Source organism: Megalops cyprinoides, chromosome 4, assembly GCF_013368585.1.
Source record: "Megalops cyprinoides isolate fMegCyp1 chromosome 4, fMegCyp1.pri, whole genome shotgun sequence".
Lineage (NCBI taxonomy): Eukaryota > Metazoa > Chordata > Actinopteri > Elopiformes > Megalopidae > Megalops > Megalops cyprinoides.
This window is the reverse complement of record NC_050586.1, coordinates 20,651,984-20,674,090: the sequence shown is the minus strand read 5'-3', so window position 1 is coordinate 20,674,090 and position 22,107 is coordinate 20,651,984. Positions and strand designations below refer to the sequence as shown.

General features: G+C 42.5%; 1 protein-coding gene across 2 annotated transcripts; it reads left to right on the top strand.

The window, feature by feature from the left end:
• The first annotated feature begins 1,103 nt into the window (after positions 1-1,103).
• On the top strand, positions 1,104-21,654 carry LOC118776852 (protein strawberry notch homolog 1-like). 2 transcript variants are annotated; one of them, XM_036527450.1, is made up of 32 exons: positions 1,104-1,429; positions 3,513-3,629; positions 3,930-4,031; positions 4,256-4,571; positions 5,572-5,672; positions 6,034-6,124; positions 6,992-7,152; positions 7,372-7,505; positions 7,585-7,675; positions 8,314-8,475; positions 8,785-8,920; positions 10,021-10,126; positions 10,696-10,849; positions 11,493-11,675; positions 11,760-11,857; positions 12,171-12,319; positions 12,738-12,938; positions 13,364-13,546; positions 13,801-13,973; positions 14,532-14,663; positions 14,773-14,908; positions 15,202-15,314; positions 15,396-15,467; positions 15,906-16,005; positions 16,154-16,228; positions 16,339-16,485; positions 16,819-16,913; positions 19,369-19,455; positions 19,618-19,755; positions 19,839-19,915; positions 20,222-20,415; positions 20,676-21,654. In XM_036527450.1, exons 2-32 carry the CDS (start codon positions 3,516-3,518, stop codon positions 20,816-20,818), a joined length of 4,164 nt encoding a protein of 1,387 aa, XP_036383343.1. In that variant the 5' UTR covers positions 1,104-1,429; positions 3,513-3,515; the 3' UTR covers positions 20,819-21,654. The 2 variants fall into 2 exon arrangements, with proteins under 2 accessions (XP_036383343.1, XP_036383344.1); XM_036527451.1 differs by lacking the exons at positions 19,839-19,915; positions 20,676-21,654 and having other exon boundaries at positions 20,222-20,293.
• The last annotated feature ends 453 nt before the right edge of the window (positions 21,655-22,107 follow it).

Genomic DNA, 22,107 nt, shown 5'->3' with positions numbered 1-22,107 from the left:
TGATAAATTGTATGCACCATCTCATACTTGACCGGTTAACAAATTTGTAACATCTAAAAATGTCTTGCAGCGTTTTGTAATTTTCGGTGTTTTGGCTCCACCTTGTGGCTAAAATGTCGTGGCTCACGTGCTCACATTTGTGGAACGGGACAATGGGATGATGGATATCTTCAGTTTTCGAGATGACTTGGGATGTCAAAACTGGTTGTTTCTTCTAATAATTATTGAATGTTCTGCTTAATTTGTTGTATGCAGTCCTCATACACTGCAGTAATTTTGCACACTTTCCCTTCCCGAGGCTTTTCAGAGGGAGCAAAAATAAGTCAGTCGATCAGTCTTTAAATCTGTCAATTGACCAATCAACCAGTCAATCAACTAACCAGTCAATCACGTTTTATTTGTTATAGTGCCATTTAGAATCATATTGTCACAGAGTGCTTAACATTGTTTCCATAGGAAATAAAAAAAAACCCCAAGTGAGCCTAGGTGACAATAGTGAATTATTCCCTGACCCCTTTCAAAATCTGATCTTCACGAATTACTGAAAATAGGTAAGAAACATTTACACACACCACAGTTCTTGTCATCTTAAGAATCATAATGGTGGTAAAACAATGCAAAACATATCACATAAAATGAATAAACCAAACTCGCTGTCCAATGCACATTCATCAGTTAGTCTGCCTTAACTAAATATTCAAACACACCACTATATTTGCGGCCTAATTCGACAAATGAGCATACGGCCAATTCAAACACAACGTGAAACGTGTCTTTGTGGCCAATGGTAGACAAATAATGTACAATTAGTTCAGTAATACATATACACTTAACATAGTTCTGCATTTAGACCTTCCCAATGTGGTCCCCAAAGTTCCTCGACTGTATCAATGTTATGTTTAGGAGGTCAAGCTGAGCAAACTTGCGTAGTACACTGATCTTTGTGTCATTGAATTGATTTTCCTATTATCGTCTTTCCTTTACGTTAGCTCACTCAGCTATCAGAAATCAGGAAATCTGCGCAGCCACAAGGCAAAGAACTCCCCCGCGTACAAGGAAACGAACATCGTGTCGTCATTTCCTGAAAAGACACGATCCGTCACGTGATCACAGCTCAGTTCTCTGTTTATCGGATCTATTTAAATTACAAAAATATGTTAAAATGGTAATTTTCTTTAAGATGACGTGTGTAGTTAAACTGCAGCAACATTCCGATCGGCGGGAACTTCATTCGCACCGTTCAGCAGTAGCGATTCGACTCTGGAAATTTCTCATCACGGGTGTGGGTATCACGTGATCCCCGAGCGATTCTGATTGCCTGGTAAAGATGGCGATAGATGGCTAGAAAGCGGCGGATCAAGGTAACAGGAGCCTTGAACCCGCTGCAGTAACTGAGATCTGGAGGGTCTGCAAGTCAGTAGTTTGTGAGGTAATGCATAACGGTATATATAAGTGAATATGGAACTGTTGCGTTTTTCTCCACAAGACTGGATAACCTGACAACGAGTTAGTTGAATCCTTTAGGTAGTTTTTGATCAATGTTGTTGACAGATAGCTAGCAGACGGGTTCATTTAAGATGAACATACTCAGTGTTTTCTTTTGCATGTCATGGATTGTGTCTATAACAATATTAATGGCCCCGTGCTTTAGGCGTAGCAATCGGTTGTTTCAGACGCAGTCGTGTGGTCCTGGCTCCATACAGTTTTGCCTAAAGCGAGTAAATGTTACGTTACTTGCCTATTTTTGTTTATCACTATGTCAGTTTGATATACCGAGTTTGACATCTCAGAGTGCGGCAGATAACATTAGCCTGTTAACGTTAGCTCTGTTACCGGAGTAACGTTGTATAACACTATTTAGCTGGCTGTCTTGCTTCTCCAAGGATGCCAGCTACCTAACCGTTCGAGTTAGACAATATCGTATCATATCTTAGCTAACTAGTCATTGACATTAGTTGGAGAGGGCAACGTTAGAATGAAAGTTCATTTTAGCATAGCTGCTTACAGCCAATGCAGTGCAGAGTGACACTAGTTAGACTTCCATAACTAAAGCTAACGAGCAGTGATTGAGTTGACTGGACAAATATTTGCTGGTTAGGCAGCGTTGTTAAATAGCTTGTCATTGCGTTCTGGCTTGCAAGGTACTTGACGTTATATACATAGTGACATCTTGTTTAGAGCTCGCTAGCTGGTTATAATGGTATTTGAAGATTTCTATGGTTGTCTTCCTGTTCACATTAATGATAGCTAGTCAGTCATAATAAAGTTTATGTAAACCGCACATCTAGACTGATAGATAGATGGATACATACGTACTTTATTCATCCCCCTGGGGAAATTCGTCTGTGAAGTAACGTTAACTGCCCAGGTATAATGAGTAGCGTAGCAGCTAACTAAACGTCTAGTTAACTGTCAGACAAAACATGTGGTCCTTGAGTATGCCTGTTTCATCCCATTTATACAAGATAGCTAATGTCGGCTGAAGTGAATATTATAGCTAATCCAACTTGAACTGCCTTTTCAAGAGATGGGGACACAAATAAAGTTAATGCTAACTAGGTACCTAGCAAGTGGACTGGTTTGATTACGTGTGAAAATTAATCAGCTAGTTGTTAAATTCACCGACACAAGCCTAATAATTGCTAAAAGATTATGTTTTAGTCTATTCAGTAAAGATTTGTTTTTTAGAATATACAGTAACTTTTCTAGAGTTCAGAAGACTCCCTTGTATTGCGTTAGCTGACTAGCTGTATAGAAACGTCTTTAGTGTAGGTCACATGTAGGACGTAAGTTTGGGTGTATTGTTAGCTAGCTGAGTGCTTTCTGTTCATGCTTGGAAGACGGCTTCTTTCTCCGTGCTTGTACAAAGGTAGATATGTTAGTGTCAGATGTCTTGATATTTGCGGCAGTTCTATCTTTCTGGAATCCCAATGAAATAATTAATTATCTGAAATAAAATGTGTATAATGTTTACATCTCCTCATCAGTACTTTTAGTGTTTCGACAGGAGGTATGTCAGTCATTCTTTTCACACCGTGGATGTTTTCGGGAGACATCCATTTGTTTGATATAATCTTTCCTAACTCCCTGATATGAATTTTCTTAACTCACTGTGAAGTTTAATGGATGTGTGAATGTTATTATTCTAACAGATATCATTCACTGTTGAGACAGTGCAATCTTGCAATGCATGCAATGACGGTGCATCTTGCAGTTCTTGCTTGTAAAATTGAGCTTGAACTTAATTGAAGGTAGTTGTTTTTGTATGGGGTGGTTGCCACCAAAGTGAAAAGGTCAGCTCTCCTCATTTTTATGTGAACTGGCTATTGCCATTTCCTCTCTGTGGCTTATAGTATTCAGTTAATTAAAGTGATTATGGTGCACACCACTGCTACTATGACTTCAGCAGCATTCCTAAGTTTCTTTAGTTCTGTGTAATTCATTGAGGAGATGTACTGCTGCACGCAGCTGTGTTTGGTGAGGTTTGTGATGGGTCTGTCTTGGGCATGCAGAGGATGGATCCTGGACAAGATTTGCTGCTTGCTGCCCTGAGTGAGAGTGGCATCAGCCCAAACGACCTCATTGACGTTGGCACTGTCGACACTGGCCTGCCGTTCACTGTGCAACAGGTACGAGAGGCAAGAAGTTGCATTCTTGTGGACATATCAGGGCAAGCCTTGCAGCTAGATTGTAGAGTCAATGTGTGAATGTGAAATTACGTGTTTTTTTTCACTCTGAGCTTGGTCAACAAGGCTGATTTGAAGTCAGGAGCAGAAATAAGATGACAAACTGAAAGACACTGAAAAACTCTGGTTTTGCTGCAGTTATAATTGGTTGCATGGGGGGGGGGGGGGGGGGGCTGTTCAACTGAGAAAATCATATGAAATGTTGTCTCATGCTATGCACTAATTGAAAGATGTTTGCTTCAGTCTGTTCCCCTAAGTGCCCTCGATGCTGGCCTTGGAACAGAGACAGGTGCATTGGTGAGGGAGGAACCAGCTGTGTCACCCACTCCCACCATCATGGTCAGGGTAGGTGTGATGTCACACTACAGTCTTGTATGGGTACTGCTTGTAAATTCTTGTAAATAATCAATGAAACCATTCTCACATCAGATACATTTTTTGGAAACTCCTGACCAAATGGTTTTATTTTGGTTCATTTTGTGATCTTCCATCAGACTTAGTTTTACTTAATTTGCATATAATGACATCCTCATTCCTGTTTCTCCTTTCTTGCTCCTGATTGGTGGCAGCCGAAGCCTCAGCCATCAACCACCACCTTTGTCTTGAAACAGCTCAATCAGCTCCCATCACTTGGAACAATAGTTGTAACCAAACCATCTGTCAGTGGCAATGCCACCTCCAGACAGACCATAACGGTGGCCAAAGTGGTCCACACCGCGGCAGCCACCACCACACAGACCCCCTCTGCCACTGTTGTACATACACTCACCCCGCCCATTGAGGAAGAGGTCCTGATGAAGGATTTGCTCAAGACCAACAGTCTCATTGAGCTCATGAAGCTGAAGCCACCTCCCAACATAGCCCCGCCTGTTGCCACGGCCACCAGTAAGTCCTTCCACTGGCTCGTCTGTCAGCTTGCTCGATGTCTCATCTCAGAGAGCTCAGCACAGACACATGTTAATTCATCCTTTCAGTGATTACCATTCGATGCTTTCGAAGTGATCAGCAGTCCGGGTGCTTCCTCTGGATTTTTGTCTCATGCTGCTGTTTTTCAGAGTCTGTGCATACACTCTGCTGACACCAGTTTCAACTTTATGTTTTGAACTGGAATTATTAGAATACTAGGCACCATAATGATTTGAATTATTTATATGAGCTTGGTTGTAAGTGTTGATCAAGATGTGTCTGAATCCTAAATTGTCAAATTGTGACTTGGGGATACTCACTCTCTGAACTTAGAGCTGCATATCATCATTTCAGTGGGTTGTATATCTAATTGTTGAAGAATATATCTTTGTTAATAAAAAAGTATCACAGTATACTGTAATATATAGTATATAACACAATACAGGAGTAACACAGTATAACTCCAAATTGATGATCCACTCTTCTCTGCCTGTTTGCCATCTGTTTTCCTTCCCAATTTTATGGTGGTGCTTCTCCTTTGTATCATGTTATTATGAAATTAATTCATTTGAAAATGTTTGTTTTTTGACTCTATTACATTCTGTTTGATTGTTGTCAAGTGCCACAATGGTGCTGGTAGCTGTTGTACTAATTATACTGTTACCCACCTGGCCAATGAATTCATTTTTGCAGAAGTAATTTTGGTCTCAACAAGGATGGTAAATAAATCAGGTAGGGAGTATTACAACATCTATAATAGTGTTGTTATTTGCTGGGTTAGTAAGCCTTCATGCCTTGCCAGTTGTATTGGTATGAAAACCACATTAATGGAAATATCCACTACAGATGGGTGGGGTTGTAAGGTGACTTCTGCTCTTACCAGTTCACCTCACTGAAGCGGTGTGTGTGCTATATTCAGTATGCCTAGTTTTTTCCCTCTCTGCCTGTGTTGTGAATAATTCCCTTCTCTTGCTTTTAGCTGATTTGAGTAACGGGATGAAGAAGGAGGTTTCAAACAAAGATATGTCCAGGATTTGGGTCAATGATGACATCAAAATGAGGAGCTTCTCACCCACGAGTGTAAGCCTGGCACTTCGGCCATTTGGTTGTTGGCTCTTTTTGACTGCAGCAGCTTGTGTTATGTAAAAGCCTTTACATAACCACAGTGATATTGCTGTAGGAGAGCAGGCTGAATATTTATCTCCATCTGAATCCTTTAGCAGCTGAAAGGGCTCCAGGTAGATAGTGCCCCCAAAATGCTGATGCAGGAACTCCTAATCCATCCCTGAACCCAGCAGAAAGCTGGAGCTGGTCCAGGATCAGTCTTGGATACATTCTTTTGTATTTTAAAGAAAGACTGGACTTTTGGACTGACAAAACTGTACACATATATGTTGTTTTGTAGAACATTGTCTAATTGCTTGATTTGTGACTGTTATAGAAAATGCATGGCATGAAAGAAGAGGAAGAGGAAGAAGATGAAGAAGAGCTGGGTCATGCTGAGACATATGCAGAATACATGCCTATGAAATGTAAGGATTGCCTAATGTCTTTGCAGCCACATCATATTAGATTGTGGATAATGCAGGATCTGTCAGTGCAAAGAACTGAAAGAAGTGTAGGTAGGCAAATATAAACATTTTTTCTTCAACAGTGGGCCCAATTTGGCTCATTTAGCTGTTTGCTCCAGGGTGACAGCATGGCTCCCAAATAACATGTTCTACTATGTGTACGCTTTTCTCTTTATCTTAGAAATTTTACAGTTCAGTGTAGAGAACCTGAGAAATTTATACTGCAGTATGTTTGTTCTGGCTGTACTTTGATTGTTATAATCTAATTCTGTGTTTTTCCATTGTTTTTGTGTTGTCTCATTTCTTGGTTTTTGCACTATGTTGCATTTTTACTGAAAGGGAAGAGAGGTCATGATCTGTGTATGCCTCTGTTGATGTTATAAAGTTATTTATTGTTGGATAAACGCTAGCATTTTGATAGATATCTTTTGGCAATGGGTGTACTACTGTCCCCCTGAACTCATTCAGTTGTAGTGACTTGAGACAAAACAGGAATTAAATGAATCATGTTTTTGTGCAACTAACAGCCAGGTTGGTAATGACTAGCAAGCAAACTATCACAAGCTGTCAGTCATTTTCATGTAATAATCATATTTGGATGAACTACTGACTGTTCTTGACTTGTGTTTCAAGTGGAGCAGTGTAGTTAATGCGGTGTAATCTGTTTGACAACTGTAATGTATCTTGCTTTGCGAGCCTCATTATCGTAATGTGAGTCTTTGTCCAAGACTCTACGTAATGGTGCTTTGGTGATGTGCGTTCTGGCTCGGCCAGGTTTATACAGTAATTTAAATGGGGATGGACTGTCCTCCTTTTCTGCTTCTGCAGTGAAGGTTGGCCTAAGGCACCCTGACCCAGTGGTGGAAACCAGCTCCTTGTCCAGTGTCTCTCCCCCTGATGTGTGGTACCGACTGTCTATCCCAGAGGAGACCATCGACCGGGGCTGGCTGTCAGCCCTGCAGCTGGAGGCCATCACCTATGCGTGTCAGGTAGAGGCCCTGCCACGGGTGCCCACCCTTGCACCACCGTGTGACACTGAGCAAGGCACTTTATCTCAGTAGCTCCACTAAAATTTAGCTGTAAAAACAACAGTTTACAGAGTGAGTCTGAGTGTCAGAGGTGAACCTGTGAGCATCAGAGGTTATTCAAGGGTCTGCCAAGCAAGGGACAAAAGCAGTGGAAGTGACACATAAATTTTCCACTTTTAGCAACATGAGACCTTCCTTCCAAATGGGGACAGAGCCGCCTATTTGATAGGTGATGGAGCAGGTGTTGGAAAAGGCAGGACCATTGCTGGGATCATTTATGAAAACTACCTCCTTGGCAGGAAAAGATCCCTCTGGTAAGAAACTTGGCTCCCTCTAGATTTGTAGCCATTAGTGAAATCTATCTGTACTGCATCACCTGAATTCCTTTTCCAGGTTCAGTGTTTCTAATGACTTGAAGTATGACGCTGAGAGGGATTTGAGGGACATTGGGGCAAAAAACATTCAGGTCCATTCGCTGAATAAGGTAAGAAACAATACTATGTACGCAATAGGTGTATATAATAATTGCGGTAGAGTAGCTTTGGAAATTACTCATACCATGTCAGATGGTCTAAGGAGAAGAGGTTTCAACACCAACCATCTCAGAACCTGCTGCCATTGTATCCAGTGGTGTAAAGTGCTGAAAGATGTGTCTCAACCATTTTTGTGAAAAATTGTAATGGTTGCATCTTCGTGTCTGATGTTTCCTGTAAAAAAATCTTATTTGTAGGCTTAAGCCCGGAGGTTTAAAATGGGCTGTTGGTTAATGATTTGGATTCCTTGGACCCTTAAATAATTCTAGAAACAATGCAAGTCCAAATCTGAGTATAGTTTTGAAATGATTGATTTTTACAGGGAGCCTTAGAAACAAAGATGGCTGATCTTATTAATAATTTACTTATGTGCATGCAGCCAATAACCATTTTTCACAAAAAAGTTGGGGGGACACCTTTTTCATCAGTTTGCACCCTCTGATAGTGTGGCAGCATGTTCCGAGACAGTACAGGTGTCAGGCCCAGCTCTTCTGAGATGGATTGATCTAAATGTCAAACAAATGTCTTGGTGTTGTGTTGGGATTTGCCTTAAATTTCTGAGCCACATTTTTGAAATGTGGTTTCCTAGTTTAAGTATGGAAAGATCTCCTCCAGACACAATGGGAGTGTGAAGAAGGGAGTGATCTTTGCCACGTACTCTTCCCTGATTGGAGAGAGCCAGTCTGGTGGGAAATACAAGACCAGGTTCAAACAGCTGCTGCACTGGTGCGGACCAGACTTTGATGGAGTGGTATCCTTCAGTGGTGCCTTTTGAAGCTTTGTTGTCCCATGCTGTCTAGATTTTGATTACAGAGTGGCAGGCTTTGGTGCAGTAAAGGAGAACGCACAAATAGTAGAGGCCTGTAATTGTTCCTGTAATTGAAAGTTTTCTTTAAAATTCCACAGAATCTAGCCACCAAACACTTAACCCTTAAGCATAATGTAATGTAGTTTGATGTAACCAGTCATTTGGTGTGTATATGTCAAGCGCTCTATGTAAACGAGAAGCTAGCAGTATATCATCTGTCTCACCAAGGTTTGTCCTTGACTGGGCCCCCAGATTATATTTGACGAATGTCACAAGGCAAAAAATGTTTGTCCTATCGGCTCCTCCAAACCCACTAAGACTGGGTTGGCTGTCCTGGAACTGCAAAACAAGCTTCCAAAAGCACGAGTGGTATACGCCAGTGCTACAGGTATGTAACTTGAGCCAGAGGCCCTGAATGTGTCATTTTTGGTATGTTTGGGGGAAGGGGGGGTGTGAGGCCGGGGGTATGGCTCCATGTCATAGAAGTGGGAAGTCAAGCGGTGAAATCTGATATTTCATGTGCAGTTTGCTTTCCTGGTTTGTTGCCTTGTGATCTAAAATGGTATACCTGTCCTGAACTGAAGTTACTTCAGGCTAGAAGTAGGGTTTTATGTAATGTAATATAAAATCAGACTTTACATTGGAATTTTATTGAAATGGCAGCAGTATTAATTTGAACGAAGATGGGATAGTTGTAAGAACCTGAATAGGAAATATGAAATACCAAAGTACTGAAATGTACTGTCTCACAAGTGTATGGGAAGGTTTTTGTGGTTAGGGGTATGGGGTACCGTATACATTGAGTACAGATGTGACTGGCTATGGGTGACTAGGAGGTTGTGGTTTGCTATGTCAGTCTGCTACTCTCTGTTCATAACCCCTTCTCATGATACTAAATGTAGAGTTTTGGATAGTTGTTGGGGGAAAAACTCCTAACTGTCGAGCTAGCCAGAGAGCAGGAGGACGTGACTTGTCAACAGTTTGCGCTTCTGCAAACATCATAGCAGAAGGAGTATATTAAGAATGTGCTATTTATAAAAAAGGGGAAGCAAGGTTAAAAGGTCCTGTTTCTGAGTTAAATTTGAGATGATGTCTCACACACCACTGTGCTTTCCCTGCCATTGGCATTATATAGTTTCTTGCACAGCATGAAGTTTGAGAAGTTTTACCTTAACATTTGAGTCTTGGAGAGTGTTGAGATTACAGAAAAAAGAGCTTCCTAACCACCTAATCTGTTGTTCTTGAGTATTGATTTTACTCTCTCTATTCGCACATAATGGAAACAAATTTGTGCAAGCTACTGTTTACAGAATTGTAAATGGCCACCAAGCTCCCCCACCCCTGAATAGTCCAAGGCTGCGGGGATGGCATGTGGAGGCATTAAGGGGGTCCTGTATGGGTTAAGGAGTGTGAGCTCTGGGTCTGCAGTGTGAGTAGTTGTGAATCAGGTGGAGGCCCAGTTTTGCTCAGCTTGTCATTCTCACGCAGGTGCATCTGAGCCGCGGAACATGGCTTACATGAACCGCCTCGGCATCTGGGGCGAGGGAACCCCCTTCAAAGAGTTCAGCAACTTCATCCAGGCTGTGGAACGCAGGTGTGCAGAGGAAGAACCCCCCCCCCCCCACATGCCCATTTGTGCTACATCTGTGTTGGGAGAGGATTAAATGTTCCTATCCATTGAGTCAGTGCTCCGTTTGGGGTTCCCAGCTGGACATTTGCATGTTTTAATTGAAAGTGTAATAATTAAATGTATATGTAATGTGTATGTATATGAAGGGAATCGTAATCTGTTTGCACCATTTTGGTGTACATAACACTTTCAGTATTGAATATGCATGGGTAAGAAAATGAAAATGGCTGATCTTTTATAAAAATATGTATTTAGTCTGGTACAGAGGCCCTCGTCAATTTTACCAAGCATTTCCAATTTTGCGATTTCCCTTTGGGGCAAGCAGTGCAATAATCTTGTTAAAGCGTTCGCTGCTTGCAAATTCATAAGTTTGCCGCACTGGCTCTTTATTGCCATCTGTTTGTGAACACGCTGCATAAACTCATTATTGCCTTTTTCCTTTTCACCCTTAGACATGAACATATGGCAGTTGATGTTGAACACATGCCAATTGAAAGGAATTAAGCTGACACAAAATTTTAAATTCATTTCAGGGGAGTTGGTGCTATGGAGATAGTTGCCATGGATATGAAGCTGCGAGGGATGTACATCGCCAGGCAGCTGAGCTTCACTGGGGTGACATTCAAGGTCGAAGAAGTCCCTCTGACACGAGACTACATAACGATGTACAACAAAGCAGTTCGTCTGGTGAGGATTGCACAGATCTCCGTTACAGTACTTGCAGGAAGGAAAAGAATGAAGAGAAAAGTTGCTTTAAATAACCCTGGGGAATGAGTGGAGGACATATTTTGAATTAGAATTGTACTATTGCTAACTGGTACTACTTGGACAGACAGATGGTAAAAATATTCAGCGGGAAGATTTTCCTCAGAGATTTTGGAAGTGGATTTCAACAGTTGAATTGCTCCTTCATCTGTGCCTTGTGATGCAGTAGCAGGAGAGGTTAGCTCATTCTAAGCTTCAAGTGCATAATTAGATTTTCTACCCCTTAAAAACAATCGGGGGTTCTCCCGAGCATTTAGCGCTTTAATAGTTCATCTGAGGGCAACTTCTTGTAACAGTTTTTCATGCATAACCCTATTTACCCTGGTGTTACAGTAATGCTGTGGGAGACAAAATTTTGAAATCTAGGCCTAGTAAAACTAAATTGTTGAATTTATGCATTCGCCCAAAAAAAGTAAATCTTGTAATGTCAGTTTCAGTGCTATAATACCTGATTTGATGTTGTTGGCACAAGGATAGAGTAAGCTGCCCCTCCCACATGTTCTCACTGGGTTTTCGTAGGTCACGGAGCTGTGTGTTTAGGCTGATGGCTCTGGCTTTGTTGCAGTGGGTGAGCGCACGGGAGAAGTTCCAGCTGGCAGCCAACCTCATGGATGCAGAGCCGCGCATGAAGAAGTCCATGTGGGGCCAGTTCTGGTCAGCCCACCAGAGGTTCTTCAAGTACCTGTGCATCGCCTCCAAAGTCAGAAGGGTGGTCCAGCTTGCTCGTGAGGAGGTGAAAAACGGAAAGGTACAAACTTTTGGTGCCAGACACATTTTTTGCCACAGTTATATTTTTCCCAGCTGATTGGCTGACACTTGGCTTGTTTCCCAGTGCGTGGTCATCGGACTCCAATCAACAGGAGAAGCTCGGACACTGGAAGCGCTGGAAGATGGAGGAGGAGAACTGAATGACTTTGTCTCCACAGCGAAGTAGGTTGTCATCCATGTCCTCACATAAAAGCACTGGCACAAATTTGGCACTTGTGTTTGTTTTAAAGTCCATGCAAAAACTTAAAGTAATGTTGTCAGCGTTATTGCTGGAGTAAAGACGTGCTGTGACATTAACACTACTTTGTGAATAACTCCATTGCCAGTGGACTACAATGTGTGAATTATAGTGTTGAATCAAAGTGGCCACCGGTACTACTATCTCCTAGTGGCTCACAATGTGCGTCTTCTGGCATTTAGTGTATAGTACACTAGTAGCTTTGTCCAGACTCAGTGGCTGTTCCCCTTGGGACAGGGGCGTGCTGCAGTCGCTTGTGGAGAAGCACTTCCCTGCCCCCGACAGGCAGAAGCTCTCCACCCTGCTGGGGATTGATCTGACTGCCAAGAAAACGCCCTCGCCAAACGACAGTGCCTCCACAGACCAGAAGGGCAAGAAACGGAAAGGTAGCAGCAGGGCTTCCCAGTAATTTTCCTCCCCTGAGAGCTCCCAGGTCTTTGTCAGCCACAGAACAACCTTCTCATGAAAAGGCACCCTGTGTACTTCTCTGAAAACAGGACAGCAGTCATTATTAATTATTTAACACATTCACGTTTTGGGGGCTGTCTGTTGTGCGCTTGGTGCCCCTAGGTAAAGACTATTATTGTTTTCAGAGAATTTGAAATGAATTATGCCCTTTAATTATACCTGTTAAATGGAAAAAGGACAAAGTATCCATTGTTTTTCAGAGAACAACTGTCAAATGTGTTAGCCACTTCTTTATCGCCTGGCTTTATGAGAAAAATGGGCCAGCTTTTTCTGTTCTTTAGAGCACACATTGTGTTGTAGGGGAATGGTTAACTAGCAGGTACTGATGTGTCCTAGGCCAAGAGATGAAAAAGGGTGCAAAGAAGCCACGCGGGTCTGGAGGCATATCTGGGAGCAGCTCATGTGACAGCGCCAGCGAATCGGATGCCTCAGAGAAGGAGGCAGAGAGTGATGACGACAGCTTTAAGTCGGTCAGCTCAGGGGACGAAGATGACTTCAACCCCTTCATGGACGAATCCAGCGAGGATGAGGAGGACAGTGAGTGCAGATCACTGAGATAATCAAAAAACGTGCTGAGGCTTTGTTTAAAAAAAAAAAAAAACCTTTAGATGAGCAAAGTTATGGTTTTAACTAACTGATTGGTTTAAATTGAAAGGATCTGTTCTACGGCCATAGAGCATGGGAATGGGAAATATGAAACAAGCAAATGACTTATGAATGATTGACTCAACTCAGTGCAGACTCAGGAGAACTGCACAAGATTGGATGACTTGTACATTTTTTTTCATTCATTTTCCATTTGAGATCATTGTATGTAGGCACAGATTGTGTGAGAATGATGCACAAAATTGAAAGCATATGTGCATTAAACCACAGCAACGTGGTTGGTCTGCATCAAGGATGTTGCGTAAAACACATTAGCATGTCTGCAATGGAATTTTTTTCATGATTCTCTCACTCAGATCCTTGGTTGATTAGAAAAGAGCAGAAGAAAGGAAAGGAGAAGGAGAGTAAAAAGAAAAAAAAGAAGAGCATTGACCCAGACTCCATTCACAGTGCCTTGCTCGCCTCTGGTCTCGGCTCAACGCGGCCTGCTTTCACTACCCCTGCTCTCAAAACACAGTCAAGCACCGCAGCAACCGGCTGTAAGTGCTTGTGTTTGCCCACGTTAAGTCAATTATCCGCCTGAACGCACTAATCATCTTAACTTAACGGAACTAATTGCAGTTCTCACAGACTTAATTTTTTTTTTTTTAAAAGGGCCCAACAGGGTTGATTGTCCATCGCCTGCGTGATTGATCTAATGAGGCTGGAGCTTTTTGGGACCATATGAATTTATAAAAAAAAAAAACTCCCTCTCTTACTTGCTCTCTCTCTCTCTCTCTCTCCGGTCCTCCAGCCAAGAAGGAGAGCGAGAACAGCAGCTCCATGACGAGCCAGGACGCGGTGGAGAATGCCCAGCAGATGAAGCGGACACTGCTGGAGGAGCTGGAGAAACTCTCAGAGGATCTGCCACCCAACACTCTGGACGAGCTCATCGACGAGCTGGGAGGGCCGGAAAGTGTGGCCGAGGTGGGCGATCCAGCCCTCGCCCTTTCCCCATTTCTGGCGCTGAAGCAGTACTTCAGCACTCTGGCTTTTGTTCCAGCTGAGCTTTTAGCAGCTGGGGTGGAAAGCCTTACTGCTTTCAAGCTGTCGGCTAGTAAACAGTGACGATGATTCAATAAAGCACATAAACAAACAGGCTGGAATGGAACAAAAGGAAACGACTACTTCAGAAGCAGTGCTGAGGAGCACTGGGCAAATCATCAACAGTCAGATAATTTGCAATAGCATGACTCATTTCACAAAATCTCAGAATGAGATTCTGAGTTGAACTCAGTTTTCTGTTTGCTCCAGTGGTCCCTGTAAAAATGGTTCTTATTTTTGTGAATAGTCCCCAGTGTAATTAAAATTTACCCAAGAACAGCTTCAGGACAAGAGTATTGAGACTCAAATATGGTTTTGGAAAGGGAAGCAGAGGTGTTGGTGAGGTGACATTGTGGGTTGACAGAAGTGAGTCCCATCTGAGGAGGGCAAGACATAGAGATATGCAGTTAACCCCCCCTCCCTCTCCTTTCCTGTCCTCAGATGACCGGACGGAAAGGACGTGTGGTCAGCAATGGAGATGGCAGCATCTCCTATGAGTCACGGTCTGAACTGGACGTCCCGGTAGAGATACTCAACATCACAGAGAAGCAGAGGTTCATGGAAGGAGAGAAGGTGTGGCACATGTCGGGAATTCTCTGCTGTCATGCTTTTTACCAGAACTTGAATGACAGCACAGGTTACACATCATTGATATGATGGCGTCTCTGTTACCCTTTTCAAGAACATTGCCATCATCTCTGAAGCGGCCAGCTCTGGTATTTCGCTCCAAGCAGACCGAAGGGTGAAAAACCAGAGAAGGAGGGTGCACATGACACTGGAGTTGCCATGGAGTGCTGACAGAGCCATCCAGCAGTTTGGTATGTAGCATTTTATGATTTATTTTCATTTGTAAAGAATCCTTCTTTTCATCCTTTATCATACTGACTTGGTTGAAGTCGGTTTTGAAGAAAAACTGTAGTACCCAGCCTGCTCTCTGATTAGCCTGGCCTGTAGTCTTTGGCTCTTTGTCCCAGTAAAGATGAGAAGGCCTGCAGATGTGCCATTCAGTCAATCTGAGTAGTTACTCCTCAGAGACCTATAGTCAGTTAAAGTGGAATACCCTTTTTTGTAATTTGTGCTCATTACTGCCCTTCTCTTTGCCTGCTCACAGGGAGAACACACAGGTCAAATCAGGTGACGGCCCCAGAGTATGTGTTCCTCATCTCTGAGCTTGCCGGGGAGCAGCGGTTCGCCTCCATTGTGGCCAAAAGGCTGGAGAGCCTAGTAAGTGCCATTTTTCAGTGAAGTGTTTCTCAGTGAGTGGCTTACATCATGCTTAACTAAGCTGTGTGCGTTGTTGGCTAGGGAGCTCTCACCCATGGGGACAGAAGAGCTACGGAAACCAGAGATCTAAGCAGGTTCAACTTTGACAACAAGGTAACTCATCTCGGTCTCAATCAATGCACAGCGCCAGTTTGGGTAGTATATGCTGCATTACATTTGATGCAAGAAGACCAAAAAACACACATACGTTTAGATGGAGAGGCAAGGAATTATTTAGCCAGTGAAACTGGGTAATGAGTAAACACCAGACTACAGTGAGTTAGGGCAGTTCAGTGTATTGCCTAGAGGATGTTCTCTCCACCAACAAAGTGTCACCATCATTGAAGTGAGAGATTGGTTTTTGAATTGATCCAAAGGAAAGAATGCCCTCAACAGGCCCACCACTACTTGCCTCAGCACTCTGTTTTCCCAAGAGGTCTCTCATCCAAGTACTGACCAAGCCCAGCCCTGTTTAGAGGCTTAGAGAACATGACATGGTGGTTGTGTGGTTGGTGGGTGATTACTATGTAATAAGACCCCTCTCTCCTGCAGTATGGACGGAATGCTCTGGAAATAGTGATGAAGTCTATAGTCAACTTGGACTCTCCGCTTGTCTCGCCACCTGCTGACTTTGATGGCGATTTCTTCAGAGGTATGCTTATGCGCTTTTGTGTTTTGCTTAAGGTCTATTTCTTTACATCACAGTTTTTGAACTTACCATACTCAAGATGGTGTTCTCTTGTATTACTTGTTTGATTAATTGAGGATAGCCCCCGATGAATACTTCATTCCTTTTCCAGAAATTCGCCACGGTTTAATTGGTGTAGGACTAATAAATGTGGAGGATCGCTCAGGCATTCTCACTTTGGATAAAGGTCAGTCATCCACATGTTAGATTGCATTGCCAGTGTTCAGTCTTGTGGATCATTTTATGGAATTACATCTCCTGTTCAACTGATCATTGCATGTTCTTGTCTATTGGCAGATCATAACAACATTGGCAAATTCTTGAACCGGATTTTGGGCATGGAGGTCCAGCAGCAGAATGCACTGTTCCAGTACTTCTCTGACACACTGACAACAGTCATCCAGAATGCCAAGAAGAATGGTCGATATGACATGGGAATTCTGGGTAGGCTCACATCTCTAAATTGTTCAGTCTCTGAACTGTTCAGAGGTGATTCTCAGCGATTCAGCCCTTTTATCACCAACAGCTGTATGCATTATACCAGTGAAGTTACTAGTTGATTAAGGACTCAGTTGCACCTGATGACATTGGTCCTTTTTACCATTAAGACTGATGCAAAATGACCTTTCAGTGAATTTCAGCTAAATATTGACTTATCCTGTTGCTCATCAATGCTTAAGCCAACTCATTAGACCTGATACAAAGCAAGCAGACCTTGTGACATAGGTGTCCAAATTTTTAATTCTGGTGCATTCCTTTCTTTGTCTTGGCTCTTAGATCTTGGCTCTGGTGATGAGAAAGTTAAAAAGGCTGACTCCAAGAAGTTTTTGACTCCGGGATACTCAACCTCAGGTCATGTGGAGCTCTCCACGGTATGTGTATGCTCACTTGTTTTCATACCTGCAAGTACACTGAGCATCAACAGGAATTCAACACTTTGTTTTGCATGTGTAATCTTTGAAAGATACAGTTACTTTTTATTTAGTTTATTTTGGCATCAGATTTATGGTTTGACGTTTCATTGATCCCCTCCCTGACACACCACAGTGACTATGAGAGATTTTTAGACACAGATAAGCCAAGTGCAAAAAGGAACCAAAACTTTCCGCGTGCCAAGATGTCACCATCATCTCATTGGTATGTTGAGCTAAGTCTGCATTCCTTTGCTTGCTACCTGGGGTGTTCACATCCAGCAATTTTGATCACCCCTGCATTCCTGTGACATATTCACAGAGGTAGCAGGATTGTTACAAAATCCCATTTTTAGCATATGTACCAACATTTTACGGAATAGACACAAAGTGAGGAACTTTATTATGCTCATTAAAATTAGTCCTCAACAAGGATGATTAACAGAGGCTTTACTGTGAAAGTCAGAGTAGCATTAGGTTGCCACCAATAGAAGCAATGTGAGCTGTACATTAAATGCTCAAAAATATGTTCCCATAACTCTGTTGCATTTGACTATGTTAATGTGGTCAAAATCATCACTGAAACTCATGCCAATGGATTTCTGATTGCCAGATAGTCTATATGAAAAAAAGGAACGAATAGTCGAATCTTCGTATTGAACAGCCAAATCCGATTCGACTGACAAAATTCTGAGTCGGGTACAGCCCTAGAACGCATTGACACAGGAATGGGACCCCTTCCAGTTTTAGGGCTGCAGTCTTCGTTTCGGGTTCCATTAGTAGAAAAAGGGCTGTTGGTGAGCACTGGGCCTTTGTGTGATTGCAGAGGCCTGTGCAGTTGCCACCTTGCAGTTGAACTGCTGACTTGCAGAATCCTCCAACCTGCCTTTTCTGCTGCAGTGGAGCTGGTAGTATGTAAACACAAAAAAAAAAAACAGCAAGATGACATCTCCATATTGGTGGTCTTGTGACTCATCTCCCAGATTGTGGCATTTTTATTTTTCCTTTTTCATTTTGTGGTCTAGCCTTAATGAAACGTTTGGCAGTATTGGGAACAGAGAGCGACAGTGTGCTGAGATAAATCCAGCCTCCAGCATAAATGTACATGTGTAAATTTAAAACAAAAATATGATTGAGCAGAAGAAATGCGCCTTGAAATTTCATGGTTATGTGGTTTTTGCACAGCTTCATTGAGTTCAAACCACAAATCTGTTTAACTGAGGTCTTGAGATTGCAGTGGCTTATACAGAATAATTGTTTTGTTTTCCTTACAGACATTGATGCATGCTTGGTATCTTGCTGTTATTTTTTTCTCCACAATTCATGCCTGTGCTGCTTGGCAGGATTTTTAGCCAGTTGTGCCCTCCTGTATGTTTCAGTACACCTTTCCCTTTTCTAACAAGGGGACACTAGCACCAGATGTAAAGCATGCAGCAAAAGGTCTGTATATCACAGAGAGGAGGATGGCGTTGTCAGCAAGAGCTTGACCTTACATACTGCTTACGTTCTATGTCACTTTTTTGTGTTGGCTTCTGAAGAAAATTCTTCCTTGCATTTCTGCCATGAACAAACATTTATGCAGCTGAGATTCACACAGCTGAAATCAAATGTTAGGTGTTGAGATATCTTCTGAATGCCGTGTTTTATGGAGGAAAGAATCACAATTGTTTCTCTTTGGTTTGAATTTTCCCCCTAAGACACTTGCCTGACATAACAGTATGGTAAAATTGTATTGTGAAGTTAACCACCTTTTGGTAGCCTTGAATTTTTAGGCAATGAATGCTTTCTGTGGAACCTGACAGCAAACATCAATGTTGCCATCTGACCAGTGGAGGTCCAGGACCTTAAAATTTCCCAAAAAGTGTAGACTGCTCTCTAACTGAAACCATCATGGAGGCTATTCATGAATTTGTTCTATGCAAAACCTTTTTCTACCTGGGGTTAGCAGGTGAATATGCGCTTTTCAGAGTAGTCTATGTTAAATTGAAAAAAGGCTTTTTGTGGTAAAACCATTCCAGAGTCTTAAATCATGTTTTAACAGAAATCTGTGAGAATTTTTTTCTGAATGCATGCATAACTAGAGATGTTTCTATTGATGTTCAGTGTTCCAAGGATCTCAATTGCCAGTGTCAGATATGCAAGGTCACTGCTGCCCATCCTGTCTGCCATTAAACACAGCTGAAATGGGCAATGCAGTGATAGTAGTGTAGTAGCGTTTCTCTGTTCTACAACAGAAATGTCATTAAGGTGTGTTGCGAAACCAGTCATCCTTAACAGTACTTATTTATCAATAGGTCAGATGATGTGAATGAGGAGTTTGTGGCTCTAATTGTAGTAATTGCTTTCTTTTTCTCTTTGTGTCACTCTGTATAGTTGCTTACATTTTCCATTTAACTCTCATGTCTGATCTCTGTAGGTGGTAGTAGAGAGGGGCATGTCTTGGGAAGATGCCACCCACGTTTGGGCGGAGCAAAATGGGCCAGATGACGGCTTCTACGTACAGGTGATTGTGGAAATTCAGGACATATCTGTGGGCAACACTGTGTCAAGATTTATGTCAAGGTGTTTTTTTCAGCTTCTAACCACAGGACCACACTGATTTAATATCCAAAAAACACTAAAAATACATGTCGTTGCTCTCAGACAAACATTCTCCCACTCCCAGGTGAGAAATAACAAGAAGACAGCCATCTTGGTGAAGGAGGTTAACACCAAAAAGAGGCTCTTCCTGGTGTACAGGCCAAACACAGGGAAGCAACTCAAACTTGAGACTTACGCCGACATTCGAAAGAAGTGTAAAAAGGTGAGAATCTCTTGATCTCAGTTGCTGCTTGTTATTCAAACTTTCAGAACTATCAGTGCATAAAAACATGTATTTCATAACAGGTCCTTTCAGAGGATGCCAAACAGCACTGGTTAGATCAGTACAATTCCTCAGCTGACACATGTTCCCATGCTTACTGGTAGGTATCTTACTATGCATCTGGTGTTCTCTCTGAAATGGATAAGTTGAGGGAGCGTCACAACAAAGTGCATCATTTGCACTGTAGTTTGACTGTCTTCATAATCTGTGTGAAATGTCAACATGTGCTTACACAGAGTGAACTTAGTGTTAAGCACATGATAGATAAGGAAACCAATTTTGCATTCAATGGGCTTTATCTTTTTTGGTCTCAAGTGTCAAATGTGGGGATAAACTTTGAAATGGTTGATCACAGCCTGATTATTTAAAGGGGAAAATGGTATGATCATTGAACTGCTTGTTGCAGGCGAGGGAACTGTAAGAAGGTCTCATTGGGGCTCCAGTGTGAGGTCGGGCTTCGCTGCCGAACCTACTACGTCCTTTGTGGCTCTGTGCTTAGCGTCTGGACGAAAGTGGAGGGAGTCCTCTCTGCCGTCAGCGGAACCAATGTGAAAATGCAGATTGTTCGGCTTAAAACTGAAGATGGACAGAGAATTGTAGGTAAGGTCATGCTCACAGGATATGTTTGCAATCATTATGTCAAGACTGGAAATTGTGACACGCCCTTTAAGTATTCTGTATTCATGTTATGGTTAAAAATTGCAGTTTGAGGGGTGTGTTTTGGGGGGGGGGGGGGGGGGGCTTTCCCTCAAAATGCAAATTCCAGGCGGTCAGTATAAACTGCCTTCATTGCTTTTGGTGTGGATCCATGTGAGGTTGTGTATACGGAAGCCCTTCCCTGACCCGTGTTCTGTGTCCAGGTCTGATCATTCCGGCGAACTGTGTGGCCCCGCTGACCAACATCCTGTCGTCATCAGACCAGTCCCAGCAGCTGGCCGTGCAGCAGCAGCAGATGTGGCAGCAGCTGCACCCTCAGAGTATCAACCACTTCATCAACACGTAGCAGGCGCCCCCCAGCTGCTGCTAGCACGGGACTGACTCCATGTGCCCCCAACCGCATGCACAAATTCAGGGTTCCAGTCCAAAGAATACTCCTTCAGGGGAGGGTCGGTGGGACGCTCACAGGCCCTTCACGGCTCGGTCATGTTAAGGCGAGGGAGGAGACTCCAGGCAACAGCAGAAATAATACTCATTCTGCATATGTGTGTTTTTTAACCCCCATAATAATGTTCGCATTATTGTTCTAGCTTCTATTTATGACCTTCTCTTTGGATGCTTGTACTTTTTTTGGTTGCTTTTTATGATGCATTACGGTGCTCAGGGGGTTAGATCGATGAGCAATCACACTGACAGACAAGGTATTTAAGCCTGACATGCTTCCACTTGCGAAGCAGAATGCACACGTCTGAAGCATGACACTGCTTGTTTACCAGGTTAACATGTTTCCTTTCTGGTGTCCTGCCACAGCTCACCAACCAACGAAAGTGTATGCTCATGAGATTGCATCCACCACTGATGTGTCAAAACTATGATTTACAATTCTCTATTCTGCCCAAAAGCTGGTGTGGTCTCCATTCCTCAAAAAGACAATCAGTCCTTAAGATCAATATGTCATTGGTGACATCTGGTTTACATTTTTACCTTTGTATCACCATGTTTTAGCATTTAATTGGTACAGATACATGGTGGGGTAAAGAACTCTAAAAGTTTTGAGTTAGGTGCTGCAAATGTTATGATAGGATAGACCTCTAATGTTGAGTTATTGCCTCAATGTAAAAAATGTGTATAGTTGCATATCTTAAATTATTTTTTGCCCGAAGTGGTATTATTTATAAGGTATTGAAGGACAATGTTATTTCATGCTTGAACAAATTGCACTACTGACTGATTTGTTGTACAAAGAATTTAAATCTGTTAAAGGCAGATTACATCTTGCATATGACCAATAAATATGGAGAATAAATTTGTATTCTTGCATCCCTTCTGTGAGTACATTTGAGGCATTTATCCTACCACCCCTTCGCAATCACGATTGCTCACGTGCAGTCTATTCGGAAACGTTTACTGCTGAGCAGGTGCTTTTGCTATAGAATTTATCTATTACTATGGACAATTAACTAAAAAAAAAAACTGCGTACTTTCTGAGTAGTGGTCGGTTAGCGTCCATTACACAATGGGCCCAGCAACATCCAAGAGGCAAGCTAAAGTAGCTGTCTTCAAAAAACAAGAGGTACACGCCATAAGATCTGGCTGGCAGCTAGTACTTCCCGCCTTATCCCGCTTCTTCCCTTA